Raw genomic sequence first — 19178 nt, 5'->3', positions numbered from 1 at the left:
GCCTCCTCCCTATTTCACATGGTCAGATAGAGGTGACAGAGGTGAGCTTGTAGCTGAATGATTGCTGGCTTATGTGGGGGATTCTCTGTGAGGAAAGACTCTCTCCTCCCTCAGCAAATATCATCAAGGTGACTGTGACTGTGACTGTGCGGTGTGTACTGAGAATCTCCCAGGGGTGTGTGCGTCTGTGACCAGAATAAAATCTATAAGAAGATTTGGCATCTCTCACCTCGAACGTGCTGCCCGTGTTGTCAAATTCAGGTGGCACAAAGGACCCTTCCGGATCATCTGCAAGGACGAAAACGTACCAATTAACTGCACCATTAAGCATGTCTGAAAAGCGTACGGCATATCTGTCACCACAAAGGGAACAAACGGAGCAGTTGTTGTTTGATGTGAACACTGTGATGTATTGCCATGTCAGTTCTGTACTGTAACCTACTTGCTAAGCCTCCGCAGTAATGAGATGCAAATCAGAGGAATATGTTAAACCACAACAGTCCAGTGAGCTAGTGCAGCCGTTTCCCTTCATTTGCTTAATTCATGTGTCAGAGATAATCCCTGACAAACAAGACAGGAGCTATCTGCAGATCAGAAGATGAGGCAGCCGCTGAGGAGCAGCGTGGCATCCTCCTCCCCCTCCCCCTCCCCCTCCTCTTTCTCCTCCTCAAATAGGCCACTGCTCTGGCTACAAGCAGGACACACAGAGACATGAAAACACCACCACAAACATGTTCTCCCTTGACTGGACTTAGGACAAGTGAGGGAGAGACGCACGTGGAGACAGAGGGAGAGAGAGGTTGTAGGCAGGGCTGGAGGAGGAAGAGAGAAGGAAAGGGAAGGAGGGGAGTAAAGTGGGTCATGACAGATCTGGGTTTGTCTGCTGGAGTTATGATATCCCCTCCCAGGTGTAGTGAGGCCGATCTCCATTTCTCCTCTCCTCCTTAGCCGTTTTCATCTCCTCTCCTCTTCTTTTTCTTTCCTATCCTATGCTTCCCATTTTCCTTTCCTTCCCATTTATTGCCTTGGGTCTTTCCTTTCCTCATTTTCTTACATTCTTCCTTTCCTCTCTGAAATTCCTTAACCCTTGCCTTTCTTTATCTTTCCAAATTTTTTCCTTTCCCTACCTTTCCTTTCCTCTCATCACCTTTTTAACTTCCTCTCCTCCTAGCCTTTTTTTCATATCCTGTCCTCTTTTCCCCCATTCTCTTTTTCATTTACTTGCCCATCCTCCCCATTTTTCTTTCCTGCTATCTCTCTCTTCTCCTCTCATCTTTCCTTTCCTCACTTTTCCTTTTCCTTCCATTCCACTCCTCTTTTTCAGTTCTTTTCCCTACCTGTCGTTACCTTTCCATTCCTCTCCCCACCTTCTTAACTTCCACTCCTCACAAGCCTTTTTTAATCTAGTCTCCTCACCTATCCTGCCCCTTTTCCTTCCCTTCCCTTTCAAGCCCCCTCCTTTCAGTCCTTTCCTCTCCCCTTATCTTTGTTTTACTCACCTCTTTACTTCCCATTTCCTTCCCTTTCCTTCCCTTCCCTTTCCCCGTTTCCCACCATTTTCCCCTCTCCTCTCTTAATTTCCTCACCCCTTCCTTTTCTTTAACTACCCATTTTTTCCTTTCCCTTCTTTCTATTCTTCCTCCCCCTCCCTTTTCTTTACTATTAACTTCTCTCCTTTTTCACTTTCTTTCCCACTTTTCCTTTCCACTCATCACCTTTTCAGCTTCCTTTCCTAATTAGCCTTTTTTTCATCTCTCCTCATTTTCCCTTTCCCTTTTTCCTTTACTTGCCTATCCTTCCCAATTTCCTTTCCTTCCCTTTCCTGCCTATTCTCCCTCTCCTCTCCTCTCCTCTCCTCACTTTTTCTTTCCCTTCCTTTCATCTCTTCTTTTTCATTTCTTTTCTCTACCTGTACCCACCTCCTTTAATTCCTCCACTTCTTAGCATTTTTCATTTAGTCTCTTCACCTGTCCTCCCCCCTTTTCCTTTCCTTCCCTTCCAATCATTACTTCCTTCTTTCATTACCTTTCTTTCACTCATCTCTTTCTTTTCCCACTCTCTTCTCTCTACACCTTTTAATTTCCTCCCATCTTTTGCCTTTTTTCATCTCTTCTTGCCTCCTCTTTCCATTCCTCACGTCACCATTTTTCTTTCCTCCCCTCCCATGCTTTTTACATCTCCTCTCCTCTCAGAGAGGTTGACAGTTCAAACAAACAAGTGGAAAGGGACAGATGGGAGGAAAAGAGGGAGACAAGATATTTAGACCCTTTGTAGTCAGGAGGAACTGTAACATGGTGAAATAGGTAGTGAATTATAGAAAAAAAAGGCAGGCGTTGTCAGTGACGCAGTTGCCTCTGGGGTGATGGTGAGAGCTTGGTGAGTCATGAATGCCCTCAGCATTTTAGCAAACAGGTAGTAAGAGCTGAGAAATATTACTGATTCCACACACTTTGCAAATAGGCTGATCAGATTTCCCACAGAGCGCAGACAGTCCGGTTTTATCAGAAATGGAACAGCTTGCGATGCTTAACCTTGGCAGTATTCCTTGGTCATCGTTGTAAGAAAACCATCAGAGGACATTTTGTTACTCTGTCTGGCTGCTGGTGCCAGCGCTGCCACAACACCCACAGTCACGAACAACTACCTTCCTGCTATTACTGCAGTCATTAATTAGCTGAAATGAACACTATTGATGAGTTGTTGTGGCAACAGCTATTCTCGCTGAGATTCATCACCACAGCGCTCAAGGTCACTCTATTATACAGCTGTACAGGGGGAGCCTGTTTGTGTGGGAGCATGGGATTGGTCGTCGAAGTGTGAGTCAGCTTGAAATTTCATCACTATCGCACAAAGAGCTCAATTAAAAGCAATGAATGGGAAACTGTGCAGCAAGTAAAGCGGATTGCGCAGTGTTTTGATTAATGATGTAGATGCACTGTGTTCAGCATGAACAACCAACACAAGAAGGGTAATGTCGGCACTGCAGATTCTTTTTCTATCCACGGGATGAATCACAGCCCAAGGACTCAACACAATCCAATAAAGCATGACAACAAATGAGGCTGCGAAGGATTTCAGCTGACAAAGTAATCAAAACAACTCTTCAAAGTTTCTGTATAACTGACTGGAGATTTGTATTGAGATAAAAAAAAAAACAAGAATGAATGCAACACTTTGAAGGATGCCATGTGTGTGTATGTGAGCGCAAGTTGACTGCTGATAGGCGAACCAAGCTGTTACCACAACAACGACCCCCCTGGCATGTCTAACTACTGGTGAACTAATCAATGCTTATCAGTTTTTTGATGTTTGGCATCACGGCATGGGATAAGTGCGTGCCACAAGTGTGGAGATGGAGAGGGAATGAGAAAGAAAAACAGAGAATATCAGAGAGAAAGGAATGACAAGAGAGGGCAGAAGATGAGAAGAGGTGAGGAATAATAATTCCTGACAGTTTTTCATTGGATGTTACGGGAAGAGCTGTGAAAGAGAAGGATGTTGTCCGTGCAAATCAGAGCAGACCCAAAGTCCAACAGTGAGACACATGTATTTTCAAGCAGGAATTTGAAGGAGGAAAACTTATACAAATCAGGGCAACAAATCACTAAAGTGAAAAAGGGGTCTCACTCTCAGCCAAAGACAGCTTAAAACGCAGTTGCAGGACAACGTCACATTTAAACTCTGCAATGCAGGTCTGATCTGAAATGTTTTGATTTCTGGTTGCTAAATGTGCAGGCATGAGAAGATCTGTGTAATGATAAAAACAAGATACCAGTCAACTTGATCAGCAGCATGTAAGATGAAGGCAGGATATAAGCCAAATATCATGCAAAAAATGCTAATTAAAGGGCAAACAATGTCCCAAAAGTGGTTTAATTATTACACAAATGTGTAAATGACCGCGTGTGTCCATGCTGTAGACTCACCACTGAGCTGCTCCATGAAGCAAACATTCCCATGAGCGTTGAAGGCCAGAGTGTCCGGTGTTATGCACAGGGTGTGGAAGAGGTGGGAGGGTCGGATGCTCTGCAGCGCCAGGACGCACTCTGCACACACCGCCCACACCTCCTCCTCAGACAGACAGCTGTCCCGCAAAGACAGGATGTCTGCCAAAGATACATTCTCCTGCGGACAGACACACATACAAGGATGTCCAGGTAAGCGCACACAAACATATATACAGTTAATACACACACACACACACACACACACACACACAGTTAATACACACACACACACACACACACACACACACACACACACACTATGTTAGTTGTATTACACTGTAAAAAAAAAAGAAAAAAAGAATTAGGTTGTTTGAATTTCTTCAACCCTGATCTGCATCAGTGCTCTCATTTAATCCAGTGCTTATAGGAGGGCAAATGTTAATAGGAACTCTATTAATCCCCTTTGTCAAATTTTTTTAGCTTGTAACCATTTAGCATTTAGCTAGGTCGGCCATTTGCTGTTGTCTCAAAACAATAGGGGACAGAAGGAGGCAGAGTGCAACAACTAATTAGAGCTGGACCCACACAACACTTGCAGTAATTCATGTCAAGTTGGGCACGTGATATTTGGACCACGTCTGGCCCACACAACACTTACCATAACCCAAATCAGGCCCCGGCTCTTTACATGTGGGCCCTGTCTGGCTCACGCAACGCTTGCAGGTGCCGTAACTGAGTCATAAGTGCCAAAAGTGTCCCAGATTAGGCCTAAATGTGTCTGCTATCTGGATACTTACATAGACATAGAAACTAGAAACTTCCAAGTCAAGTCCGGCAAGCTACTTTAATATAATGATTCAGCTACTTCAGAAAGCAGTTTTAATGGGGAGGGGACTCTCTGCAGCACATCATACATTTTAATGTCAAGCCATAGAGACCAGAAGGCAGAGCATTCACGTTTCCTTCCACTCCATGAGCACCTAAACGCACCACCAAACAAGAGTTTTCAAAACAGTCCCTGCTCTCTACTGCGCTCCAGTCAGCCGACTCATGTGGAACGGATTTATTAAAATGTAAATACAGAGTGTGCAAAGTTAAAGTGTGGCGTTAAGGCTCTGACCTCATCACTCTCTGCAGCACAGAGGGGAGCTGGAGGGAGATAACAAAGTTCTGCCTAAAGCCTGGAGAAACTAGACCTTATAGGTGGATGCTGAGGTGGAGATGAGTACTACATAACAAAGTGACAATGCAATGTTGGCATCTGAGGTCTAATGCTGCGTTCACATAAAATCAGGGAGACGATAGATAGATTTTTTTATATATAGATTTTATTCATTTTAGTGGATGAGAGCAGGACGGTCAAATTAGGTTAGACCGGTAGAGAATATCCACAACAGTAATGGTAGACAGCACTGTTGTTCAAAATTAAAATATTTTAACTTTTTGAACTTCGTTGTAAAACATTAGCAATGCCCATTTTTAAGTATTTTATCTTCACCATTGTTTATGTCCATGTTAACTAGCAAACAGTCTTTTTCTTTTCTGCCTTTGTGATGTATTTTTGCTTATCTTGGGTCATTACTGCCACCTCTGTAGTGTAACCATAGGGTAAAACTGCTGACCATAGAAAAACTGTTACATTGCACAACCAGAGCTTAAAAAAAAATCCTGTCTCAATGATTAATAGCACTGTATACAATGGTGAAATACAGGGGTCTCAAATTCAGATTACCTGGTTGCTACTGCCCAGTTTGTTCTCTAATAGCCCCCTAAGACTCTGTGTCCTCGTATGAGGACTATTACATTTTGGGTTTCCTGCACCTTATACTTAGGCTGACCAAACGCCCTCTTTTGCCCGGACATGTCCACTTTTCACATCCTGTCCGGGGCGTCTGGGGGGTGTTTATACATTGATGATAATGTCCCGTTTTCCTTGTGTGTGTGTGTGTGTGTGTGTGTGTGTGTGTGTGTGTGTTTTAGAGTGCACCACAGGCCGCATATTTCTGTCCGAACCCGACAGTCATTCTGTTTTGTTATGTCCGAAACCGAACCGAGCCCGACATTATTCAATTACTAAAGCACTGAGTTTGTGTCACACAGTTGTTATGGTTACAGGCTATTTAACAGGCAAGAGAGGGAGACCTCTGTGTTTGAGACGGGAGCGGGCGGCGGGAGGTCCGAGGCTTCCAGCGAGGGGAGAGGGAGAAATATAACAAAATAAGATAAAATAGGAAAACTTGTCTCCCTCTTTTATTTAATTTTCAGCGTTTAATCAAGGTGGAGGCAGGCGGCGGAAGGTCCGATGCTTCCAGCGAGGGGAGAGGTAGAAACAAACAGCCAATGTGTGTGTGTTCTGTTCAGGTGTTGTCACGTAAATAACAGTCCCCAAGCAAGAGCCCGAATATAATTTATACATTTTTGACCGAACCCGGCCCGACCCGTCGGGTAGGCCTACCGTCGGGACCTGTCGGGCTCAGATTAGGTAGCCACACTCTAGTGTGTGTATGTGTCCCCTATCTATAGGGGCCTATCTGAATTTCTGTCTTTGAGAGATATTATTTTGTAATATAAGTGAATTTTCTATCCATACATATAAACTTTAAATATATTAAAATTATAAGGCATCTTTGAGTAAACTGCGAGTATCATTTAAGTAGGCTATCTTGTGGCCGGGCCGAGTGTCCTCTTTTTTTGGAAATCAAAATATGGTCACCCTACTTATACTTCATTCTGCTTAACTAAAACCTGCTATCCTCATTTGTGGACACTTTTTTGTGCCATCTAGTGGTAGCAAAAGCACAATACACTAATCCATGTAAAAATGTAAAATCAAGATGGCAGCAATGTCTGCCAAGTCAGTCTGCAGCTGATCTCGACGCAAAAGTGGTCAAGGTACAAAACCTGCTCAAATTTAATGGTTGAAACTTGTTTACCAATGATTAACAATGTTTGTTGTTTGATATGCCATTGATATGCAATTTGACTAAGTTTAGCAATGGTAACAAGCTAAGACACTGTTAATTAGAAAGTACTTGTTTGAAGATATTGGGAATTTATCATCAGTTCATTTGAGGACATTGAGACTTTAAGCTCGTCTTGTTTGAGGGTATTGGGACTCTATTATCATTGAAAATGTTTAGGGTTTTTTTATACTTATCTGGTCCTACTAATTCCAAATAGCTAGGAGAAATTAAAAATGCATACCAAACAAAAGTTCAGGTCTCTGGAGGATGGAGAAACTTCTTCAAGAACAACAAAATAAAACCTCATGTTTTTGTTCAGCAATACATTTGAACTGTATTCACTCTAAGGCTGAGAAAGTCATCTTTCCTTCCTCACCACACCTGTCATACTGATGTGTATGTTCAGTGATGCTGTTTGAGATTGTACTCCTGGAGAACTCCATCTTTCTCTATGCAGCTGAGAAAGGTGGAAGCTGCGTTTGTCCTTGAGAAAGAAGCAGTTGTTCACCTCTCTTGAAACTGTCTGTCCTCTATAGCTCAACCTTTGTTTTAGGTGTAGAAAGAGACAGTATAATGTCAGGTGCACTGCAATAAATATAATTCAGTCAGGACCACGAGGAAAGCCTGAGGCAGAAAGAGCAAACCTCCCTGCTCTTCCATGCGCCTACATGGAAGGGCTGAGGCAGAGACAGCAAACCTCCCTGCTCTTCCATGCGCCTACATGGAAAGCCTAAAGCAGGGAGAGCAGCAGCAAAGACCCCCCGAGACCATAACAGAGCAAGCATCAATGACAAACAGAAATGACACTGATAAGTCCGACACAACATGAAAAGGAGGAGCTGGGTTGGAGTTGGGTTGCAAAGCAGCTCGCAGAGGAAGCAGCAACAGTAGGCAGCCCAGAGCAGTTTTAATAGAGCACCCTGAATGAGATTTTCCAATTGGTTGCATAATAAGGAATCATGTAATCTATCAGCTAACCCCCTTTCATCAATCAGCTGCTCCATTAGTTGATTGAGCTGCTTGAGATCAGCTGATGTAGCTGGGATGTGAGCTGAGCTTGACATTGTATCCTGCCTGAGCTAAGGCTGTGCTTAATGTGTTGTCGCAAGTCACATTTGGAGCCTTGCTAGAAAATCTAATATTTAAACAGTTTTTTTTAAGTACATTTGCCAGCTATATTGTACAATAAACATGTCAGTGTGTGTAGTATGGTGTGTATAGTGTAGTGGTCAATTTGTGTCACAGGTTGGTGGTTTGAGGTCCTTATGGATATTGAACAGAGAATTACCTCTGCATATGCTGGATATCAAAGTCTCTGCAGGTTAAGACACAGTATTTCTGTCATCTCATAGTATATGTTGTCATATGTATAGATACTGGAAATGTGCTGCAGAATACACAGGGTATCACATGACTGCAGCATGAACCAGGCTGTTGGCCTGAACTCGCTCACAGGCTCCAATATCATACCCACTGAATAAGCTTGAATTTTTTAATGAAACAAAAACTGACATGCTGACATCTTGCGTTGTAATTAAGAATGAAGAAGTAAATGCAAACCTCAGGCTTCTCTTGAGACATTTATCTAATTTTCGAGACAACACCTGTGGGCTAGAATTTCACATAATAAAGCCCACAGCACAAAGATCTTAGTTTTGTGGAAATGATCTATCCACTGCAACATGACAGCCTGTAGGACTGACAGCAGAGTCATTATAAAAAAGTACGGTCTTAATTATGAGAAACTGTGAATAGCCCCGCCTGTGTCAAATTCAAGCAGTAACCCCCGGGCTGAAAAATGAAGGTGCAAAAACTCATCAAATGGTCATCTGAGGCCTCAACCTCCATGTTAAAATGCTCAACTTTACAGCAGAAATAAACATGTCTACAGTCACGTACAAAAAACAAAAACGGTTTAGGTCTCTATAGCTTATTTCCCACTCATGACAACTGTAACCGGGTAAGTGTCATATAACTCACCTGATGATGCAATAATGTTGGTTAGGTAATATGACCATGGTGTAAAATGGCACTACATTTGATGTAGAGTGCGTTATGACTTGTTTAGGACTTGAAACTCAAAGTTTTGGATTTGGGACTCACCTGTCTTGACTTGGAATTTGTTGGCAGAGACCTGAGACTTAGGGCAGTTTCATAGTCGACGCAAAGGCACGCAGACGCGAATGCACTGGGACGCATCGAGACGCATTGGCCACCATGATGCATGCTTGCGTCTCAAAATGTGTTGTCCATTTTTTGATACGCGACGCAGCGGCGCGTGTAATACCATGCGTTGCCAGCGGGGGTGATAATGCAAGCGACGTACTTGAAATTAACCACTTTTTGTTATTCACAAAAGAAGCAGGTATGAGATATGTCGGGACAGGAGGAAAAACTTTGTGAACTCGTACAGGCACACCCCCATTTATATGACAGTTCTGGTGCCCTGCACTCTAGCCGTACTAGCTAGCTACAGCAGTACTAGCTAGCCAGAATGTACCGGTGACTCTGCTACCCCCTATTGTGCGAGCGATGTATTGCATTTCAAGTGTCGCCCGCGTCACTTGCGTTCAGTGTGTTGACTGTGAAAGCAAGTGCGTTGCTCACATCACTTGCGTCGCTTGCTCACGTTGCGTGTGTCGACTATGAAACGGCCCTTACTTGTGACTTGCAGAACACTGACTTGGCCCACCTCTGCCTGGTCTATGGTCATATTTTATTAAAAACATCACCTTGAACAGTGTTCTAATTTTTACACTAGCAGCAGAAAATCCTGAATTTTCTTTAGTAGCAAGGGCATTTGGTACACAAAGTACATCCTGTACACATACACACACACTTTTTACGCCATGAAGTGACTTTACACACCCACATGAACACACTACATCATCTGTGATCCACTATTACCAAATGGCCCCATTTATCCTGGCAGATGCAGTGATCTCAGATATTCCACATGACATCCGGCATAATGCTGTGGTCTCATCATTACAGAATCTTCTGTTCGGTTTGCAAGTGAGCACAAAAGCTGGCCTTAACTCAGACAGAGGGGTGGGAGAGGGGAGTGTGGGGTATCACAAAGCAGCAACTGTCAAACACTATATCCAGTACTTTATCTTCCATGACATTATTTATGCCACACCAGAGTATCCCTCAATAGGAACTTATTTTTACTCTTGACTGTGAAAGTCTTAATGCCTGGATTGTCTTTCAACAACTGAAAATGACTGTATTATCTCTGACTGGCTGCAGCAGAAGTGTCTATCTGAATTGCTCTATGACTCTCTTGTAGGTGCAGGAGAGATGCAGCAGATTGTGAACAAAGCATATCGATGTGATCTAGTGGGGTTGAGCACAATTACAGGGCAGAAAAGTGCCACTTCAAGCAGCAGCAGCAGTAGCAGCCCCATAAATAGACAGTTTCCCTTGAGAACAGTGCAGAGGAAAGCTGGAAGTCTCTCTCACCCCACTCAAGTTAAATATGCTGTCCTACATAAGTTTGCCTCTGAGCTCCAAGGTTCTGATGAGACGGGGGGTGTGCACGCTGAGACTGAGAGGAACAGTGGAGGAAAGTGGCAGTAGTCAATGTATTAGTGTTTGACTGAAGTTCCGTAACACTTTCAAACGCACATTACTCAAGTACAGTTTTCAGATACTTGCACTTCACTTGAGTACATCAATTTTATGCTACTTTATACTTCAACTCAGTTACATATCAGATGGAAATATTGTACTTTTTACTGCGCTACATTTATCTTACCGCTAAAGTTTATACATATGGTAAGCTTTCAAAATACAATACATTGGCTTGTGACACAAGTCTGGTCACATTTAAGATGTTTACGAGTTGTTTGCAGTTCTACCAAAGAGTGATTTACCCTCCAAACTTTCATTTCATTTTAATAGCAGTTCAAGGTTGAAATAGGTAATATTAGGGCTGGGCAATATCGATATTATATCAATATCGTGATATGAGACTAGATGTCATCTCAGAATTAAGATAAAGTGTTGTCTTCTCCTGGTTTTAAAGGCTGCATTAAAGTAAATTGATGTCATTTTTTTGAACTTACAGACTGTTCTGGCTCCTCTATTATTTGCCTTCACCCGCTTAGTCATTACACCAACAATACTAATGATTATTTATTAAAAACTTTATTCTATAAATACCTTGCGAAAGCACCAATAGTCAACCCTACAATATGGATGCAATATTTCATAAAAAAATATTTTAAATAATTTAATTTTCTGTACATTGCCCCACACTAGGTTAAATTATTCAATATTTCACGGAAAAAGAGAGAGAAATAATTCAGTCCAATGTCCAAAGAATGAAAACAAATGCATGTGCTTATACCATTGTACTTTTCCTTCAGTAGATTTTCGAATGCAGGCCTTTTACTTATTTTTTTTTAGATTATTGGTACTTTTACCTTACTCTAAATACTTCTGTCTCTGGTATTAGGAAGAAGTTGTGACTGCTGCTTGGGTGACACAAAGAATGTAGCATCAATGTGGTGCAGACCTTTGACATTTCATCATGAAATTCTGAGTCCTGAGGCAGCTAATGTGCAATTCCAATATTCTTACAGCCTAACCAAAGGCCTTAAGAAAGCCTCTGCAACTGATTTACCTCTTAAACATAAAATAAAAATGAATCACAACATTTATTATAACATCCATATAAAATCAGTCTCACCTCATCCTCCAGCAGAGGTGGCAGATGCTCCAGATCATAATAGCCGTCTCTGTCCTCAGTTTTCCCCAAGTATGTGACCGCTGCATCACTCTCCGAAGTCTCCATTGCAGCAACTTTGATTCCCTCAAGTAGTAAAGCGAACGTCGGCCCAGACAACAGTGTTTCCAGTCGAGACAGATGGCATGCCTGAGCTCTCTGGGTACACCGAGCACACACACTACTTGCTGCAGTCCCGGCAGTCAGTCGATGGTCACTGCGGGACACTATGGTCCAAAAACAACGCCGGGGAGAACGAGGGAAGCGCAGCAATGCGCCTGAGAGGAGCGTCCACAGCGAGCCGTGGGAGGAGGCGGAGGTGGTGGGGGGAGCTGGCCGGTGTTTGAGGCTGTCATGACTACTACACCTCCACACAAACAGGCGACACAGCGAAGGCGATCATGAGCTGCAGTTTAGTGAATCCTCCCCTCCGAGTGGAGGAGCCAGTGCTGGCAGAGCTGCCTGCATGCTACAGTTGGCTGCACGCCTCCGCTCACAGAGCCGTGTGAGTGACTCATATTCAACACTTTATTATCTCCTCTTATTCCTGTGATCTGGATTTGACTGGATATTATGCCATTAATGCATGTGCTGTCAGTTTCATTATTCCACTGTACTGTCTGTGTGTCTGTTTGCAAATGGTCTTTGTTAAGCCTGCTATAATTCTGCCAAAATTCTAAAAACAAAAATCATAATGAGACATTTATCATTATACAATTGAATTTAAGTACAGCTACATTTATTGTAGAAATATTGTAGTTTTTTTGTCATTCCTGTGGCAAAGACGTGACTTATACCCAAACTATAGACCCACAGGTCAAAGGTTATCGATCCAAAAATAATCATGAATTGAAATAAGAGTGCAAGTGTCACTGACTTACCCTACATCCTCTTGCAGCCCTCTCTTTAAAGGGTCAGTATTACCCAAAAAATCCCATTTACCCCTGGTGTAGTAGTCCAGGTAAGCAGGTTGTGGACTGGGCAGTTAGAGTGAAACAGGCTGGTTTCATGCACTGTTGGCATGTATACCTACAGATGGAATGCACCGAATTTGTCTATAGGCCTAATGCACATAATTGGTAAAGGCTGCAACATGACCAATGTGCTGACACAAGTAAAGAAGGAAGTAGTATTAAGAGCAAAAGTCAGCGTAAGGAGGCAGGTTGGAGTGGTTTACAGGACAGGACTTTTCCCCAGGAGATCAGTGTTTGTGTCCTGTGTGAAACCAAAGACCCGTTTCCACCAAAAACTTTCACTATAGTAAAATTGGAACCAAAAATAACCCCTCAGACACAGTTTCCACCGCAAACAGTACTCTTTAATGTGAGCAAGGTTGTTGTCACTCACTGCTTTATCCAGCACTTGCTGTATTTCTAGTATTTTTCACCAGTGGAGGGCAGGTGGGCGTGGAGATCATGATTACATTTACATATTTTTTATTTTATATTTTATTTTTATTTATCCCTATATTTTAATTTGCACAATCCTATGTCCTAGATTCTCATTGTGTTTTTTCTTACTTGCACAACTGTCTTTTTTATACATACATATTTAATGAGCATTGTTGAACAGAGCCTGAGATCCACTGACTGCTTCTCTGTTATTCCTGTGCATTCGTAATAAAGGACTTGAAACTAAAGAATGGAACACACTCGGGAAAATTACTAGACAGGGAGGGAATGGCAAGGTTTAAAATACATCTTTTTTATAGCAGACATTTTGAATCTAATAATACCATTAACAATGGCGTAGTTCCAATGAAGTGTAAGCATGCACAATTCCAGGCCCTACATACACCAGTGGAAACTCAAGATGATTTTATGAATACAGACTTGGTCATGTAAGAGTCAGAAATATCTTCCATTGACAATATACAACTATTGGTTGTCGTCCATGTTTGTTTGCTTTTAGAAATTCAAAGTTTCCCAGTCTTGGATGTTGATGTAAACCCTGTTTACAAGTTTGAAACTCAAAATTACTACAGCTCCTGTGGGACGTGAACATGGCATAAACACCTAAATATAGTAGAGCAGTCATTAATTGCACACCTGTGCTGCTTCTGCTTTGACAAGACAAAATGTCAGATGTTAGAAGCTGACAGAATAATAATGAAGAGGCTGCCACCATGACACCTGGTGGTAGCAATGCAGATAATTTTGGATTTATTTTGAGGTATCTCTTGAAATCTACAGGTTCTATTACAGGTTCTAATGAAAATTGCTCACAGTTTCCATTTAAACAGTTTTCTACCATAGAAACAGACCATAGTTGCTCAACAGCATGCTCTGTGGTTTATCCAGAGTAACACAGTTATTTATAGTTTATTGAAGATGTCAACTGACCTTTCAGTTGCTACCAGTCATTCCCAGCCATTCTGTCAAACATTCAACTTCCTATAAAGGTATTCCTGTGACCTGCACCTCTAAAATGACCCACCTTTAGAAACCTTTAAAGACCTACCTATAGAGGAAGAAACACAAAGGACAGAGTTGTTCGAGCATGTCAGCATTTTGAAGTCTTTAACGGTATCACAACTAAACACCTCCTCAAGGCAATTTTAAGTGTGGAGCCTGCATAAACTGCCACTATACCAAAAGTCTCAAGTCTTTTAACCCTCCTACCTTTGGAAAGACCACCAGCATTAAGGATTTCATTACCTGCAAAACAAAATAGTGTTTTGAAGATACAGCGCCCTGTGGTAATACACACAGGCGAGATCTCACTTTCCTTTAAAGAGCGTATCACTGAACAAATAAGCTCCATTAAGTGAAATGATGTAACCAGTCCTGTTGCAAGGCATTTCAATGAAATGCAACATCACATTTTATCTTTATTTTTTATAGACATAGAAATGATTATGTAAGTCCAACCAAAGATGTGGTAATGTCGGTTTTCTGGGAAAATCTCACAAGTTAGTTTCTTGACTTATTAAAGTGCTCTGCTTCCAGATGTTTTTTAGTTTTGTAGTTTGATCTTATGACCTCTTCCTTTTTTTGCATTGTATCTTTGCTTTTACATTTTTGAAGACACTTGTGTTTTGTGTATATATATATATATATATATATCCATCTATGTCTTGTTCCAGCAGCCCATTTCTCATCAGGTTGCCCTGGTTCCTCAATGGCTGATGCAAAACTTGTTGACCAAGGCGACATCCGAACCAGTATGACTCTTGTGTCTGCAGTTTCAAAGCTAGCAACATTAAGAACCTAGCCTAGGGTCCAGACTGGATATGTTACCCTGCCCTGACCAGGTAACGAACCCTTGATCTCCCATGTCAAGATTAGTAGTCATAACCACTGAGCTATCCTAGTATATATATATATTTGTAAAGTGCTTTTCAAAGTGCTACATTATAGGCCCATTTTGGGTTGAAATTTTCTTTACAGAGTGCCAAATCACAAAAATGAGTTCGCAGTTTTGCACTTCAGGTGCCCTTGCCTTGAAGTCAGTGGGATTTTTCATTATGTTTTTGATGAAATGCCGCCTGTTGTTAACACAAGTTTAAGAGATTTTCGCATTTGGTTTTACGGCATAACATATGTCAGTATTGTGAAATTTTAAGCTCTTAATTATTCAAAAACATGGTTGCTTACAAGTGGCTAAATGAAACTGCAGAGGTCGTCACTGAATGTGGCTTTACAGCTTTGTTGGCCTATAAAACATGTCATCTCTGCACCACACTATACAAGCTCAAGTATTGCCCTTTAGATGCACTTCTGCTGTTTATGGACCAAATATGGTGTCACCCCATGTCTATTTTTGGGCACTCCTGTACTTCTCTGCCATGTTGGAAATATGAATAGCCCAAAGCCACTTGGCCACATACCCAGCCTATCGGTGTGGGACCCAATTGGCTGACATTGGTTGTCTTCTATATTTGTATAACCTTTTAAACAGGTTTTTCTTCATGCTCATCTTATCTAAATGTTCCTTGTTATGCGCTTTATGATGACCCTGATGAAGGCCACAAGCCAAAACTGAAACTTTTTACAGGTGTTGCTGGAGTTTTACCTCCTCAGACTTTTCCCTTTGCCGTCCACATTGGAAGTTGTGCCAGAAATCCCTACTCTGCTTCTAGAAATATTGACCTATTGACATTTGACCAGTGTTCTTCCTTGATATTTGCCTACGCTTTGCAGACTTTCTCAGTCTTGCTATATGCCAGGCTTAAACCACAGCCCTCAGTCTTGATACATGGTGACCTACTTTGAAAAACAAGCAAGTGCATAGCTGGAGAGCATAGTACTTCAACCCTGACAGTACCTGGTAGCATCCTGCAGATTTAATTTATTTTACTGGCGTGGCATAAAGCACGTCAGCTCTCTTGAGGAATATGAGCTCCTTAGCTATGCAGCCCTTCTTGCTTCCATATTACTAATGCAGTCACACTCTTGCACACTTGTTCTGGATCAATACTATTTGTACACACTCTGATCCATCTTAATTGCCCACTCCATTTGAATATCATCTTGTGCTGCGTGCTAGTGATGATGGAAAGCCTGTCTGGGTGCCTGCTGAGCCCAGGGTGGCGAGGAATGAGATTGCTATTATGCCTGCAGTGCCCTGTGGCTGCTGAGCAGTGATAGAGAGGCCTCTCTGGCCAGGCAGAGGGGAACCACTATTAGATTTGTTGACTGCTCAGCGTTCTGGCATGTTGAGATAATAGACAGAAATACTTTAACTTCAGCAGCCAGGCAATTAATGCGATCATACATATTCTGCCGTATCTCCTCAATGACTTATTACTTGAGAACAAGGCGGCCTATTTGATCCTTGTTGGCACTGTACGGTAGCCAGCTGAGAGATGCATTCAGAAGGTGTTTCATCTTCAAAAGGATTATCTCTTAATGTGGAAATACTGCACAGCTCCTCACAGCTGCTAACAGCTGAATCATTAACAGTGAGGAAGCACTTGGCAAGGATGGGCCTGACGTTGGAATCTGAAGTTATCTTATTGTATTGTGATTACTCAGTTCTGTCTATTCCCATTTATTAGACACAGACATCTATTTTTCTTCATTCTAATTTTAACTTCTCGCAGATTTGGCCACATCTTTTTGCTCTTTTTAGGAACATGATAACTCCAGACAGATCTATTTAAAAGGCAAGTAAACACTGAATGTCAAATGGTTAATTATCTTTTGGGATTAAAACATTCAAGCAATTTTGCACTTTATGCCACACCCAATCAATGATGTCATAGCACAGGGGTTAAAATAGATTGAAGTTCTTGCCTGTACTATACTACCCCGAACTTCATCGTTTCATATTGTTCTTACCCCCAGCTACATGCATCCCTGAACACATGCATTCAATTTTTTAATGCCCGTATGGGTTAGAAAGATATGAGAAACACAGCAAATGGTTTATTTCAGTGGTGTAAATGCCAGAGAATATTTTGTGAACGTTGACAAAACTTTAGAAATCATACACTGTTTTGTTTTAAATTAGAAGAAAATCACCACTAAATTTGTCTTTGAATTTTCAGAGCTGTGGGTGCATTAAAAAAAGGTTTTCTAAGAGTGAAGTTATTAAATGAACTGGAGTGTTACCAGTGTTGCAATAAGATTAGAGTACTATCCATTGTGATAGCTCACCTGTCACCTCCCAGTCTAACATGCAGTCCACATGTGAAGGCATCCTCGGGCAAGATACTGAACCCCAAATTGCTCCAAATGGCTGTTCATCTGTGTGTGAGTGTGTGTGACTGGTTACTGAGTAGCAGGTAGCACCATGTACGGTGGCCTTGGCCATCAGTGTGTGACTGTGTGTGAATGGGTGAATGTGACATGAAGTGTAAGAAGCGCTTTGACTGGTTGGAAGACTGGAAAAGCGCTATACAAGTGAAATCCATGCAGTACATTGACATGCAGTTGCCTTTAGTGTTTTCCTGCCAGTTCCAGTCATGCGATCCCAACAGCCACCCATACATGTGCTTCTACTTCCTCAGTTACCCTCATAGTGCCTGCCCATTTCCACCCACATTTTTTCAGATCACTTGAGCTATATAAATTTGTCTGGGTCCGGGGTGTCGGTGGCTTAGTGGTAAAGCAGGCGCCCCATGTACAAGGCTGTTGCCGCAGCGGCCCGGGTTCGACTCCAGCCTGTGGCCCTTTGCTGCATGTTACTCCCTCTCTCTCTCCCCCTTTCACACTAGTCTGTCCTATCAAAATAAAGGCCAAAAATATCGTAAAAAAAAAAAAAAAAAATTGTCTGGGTCCAGACCTTTGAGTAAAGCACTCCACTGAGTTCAAGTTGACTGTTTCATCTTGCATCGTGACAAGAAACAGCGGTTCCTTGCTTAGAATAAAAATGACCAATTAGCACCGCGGGGGAGACTCAATTAGCCAATCAGTGCCACGAGAGGGACTAACGCCATTGTCAAGCTGCTGTCAAGCATTGTCAAGTGGTGGGCCTGAACCAATGAGGAGTAATAACAAGAAAGGCAAGCGCTATAGACAAGACAGACACTGCTAACAAGGCTGTTCTAAATCAACATGTGTTCTCAATATCGTCTGGCATCGTTGTTTGTTTTACTTCACTTTTCTCCACTCTTAAAACCCTGGCTAAACCAGTATGTTAGCATGGCTAAGCATCAGTGTGGACTTAAAATGGCATTAGATTCAGGTGGGTATGGATAGTGATTGGTTAGGGAGAATCGAGTCCCTCTCCCCCACAGAAATCAGTTAGACACAATGTCAGACTGAAGATGGAAACAGAGTGTAATGAGTTAACAATTGTCTGATATCAGGCAACATCCAAATCATAGTGTCTCTATCCTGCCTGCCTGCAGTTTATGCCCCTTTTAACCTAATTTCCTGTTTTGACTGCTTACCTGTTGCACATGTTTATCTGCCACATCACACAAGAACCCGTTTTGTACTCTGTTTGCCATCTGTGAGTCATGCTCTCGGGTCTAAACCGTCCTAAACTAGTGAATTCAATCAGAGTGTTGAAAGTTTTCCAAAAGGCTGATGTAAGTGAGACATCATGCAGCAGAAACCTTATCTAGGTCGCCAAAATGGCCTGGACCAACAGTGATCTGATTACTGGACAAATGCTAGACTTGTGATGAAATACCTCCCAGGACTGACCCAACTACCATGATCCAATTCCAGCTGCCAAAAACTGGACCAAAGCTGGCATGAGAGCTGTTAACTGGAGCTGATTCTAAACCTGTTCGCACCTCCAAACTTGGGCCAAATCATAAAACACATGGATCAGAGCCAGCTTATATTTGGTGTGGTGTTTCCAGAAAATGGACGAATGTGCCGACACCGTGTCTTCATTATTCATAGAGGGCTCAAACACATCAAAAGATTTTTGCAAATAACTGCACAGTAGATTGCATGAGATGAGATCATTTGACTTTTTCTTTATGGTTTTTATGTCATGTAAACAAGAACTTAATTTTACATTTATGCCAACAAATGCTCTGTTCCATACAGAATAGAGGAGCCAAATAAACATTGTTTAAAAGTTTCCCTGTTTACTAGTCTAGTAAATGTGTTATTTCCCCTTTAAATATTCACA

General features: G+C 42.0%; 1 protein-coding gene across 1 annotated transcript in view; it reads right to left on the bottom strand.

Moving 5' to 3' along the window:
• LOC126407253 (kinase non-catalytic C-lobe domain-containing protein 1) overlaps positions 1 to 11733 on the bottom strand; it is a 64181-nt gene extending 52448 nt beyond the window's left edge. The window contains exons 1-3 of the mRNA XM_050072011.1: positions 11607 to 11733; positions 3927 to 4125; positions 230 to 288 (exon numbers count right to left, since the gene is read on the bottom strand). Coding sequence (XP_049927968.1) covers positions 230 to 288; positions 3927 to 4125; positions 11607 to 11711 — 363 coding nt within the window. The 5' untranslated portion in view covers positions 11712 to 11733. The remainder of the gene's footprint in view (positions 1 to 229; positions 289 to 3926; positions 4126 to 11606) is intronic.
• Positions 11734 to 19178: the final 7445 nt, after the last annotated feature.

The sequence above is a fragment of the Epinephelus moara genome, chromosome 19 (genome assembly GCF_006386435.1).
Source record: "Epinephelus moara isolate mb chromosome 19, YSFRI_EMoa_1.0, whole genome shotgun sequence".
NCBI classification, from domain to species: Eukaryota; Metazoa; Chordata; class Actinopteri; order Perciformes; family Serranidae; genus Epinephelus; species Epinephelus moara.
The sequence above is the reverse complement of the archived record's forward strand: the minus strand, read 5'-3'. Positions and strand labels throughout refer to the sequence as shown.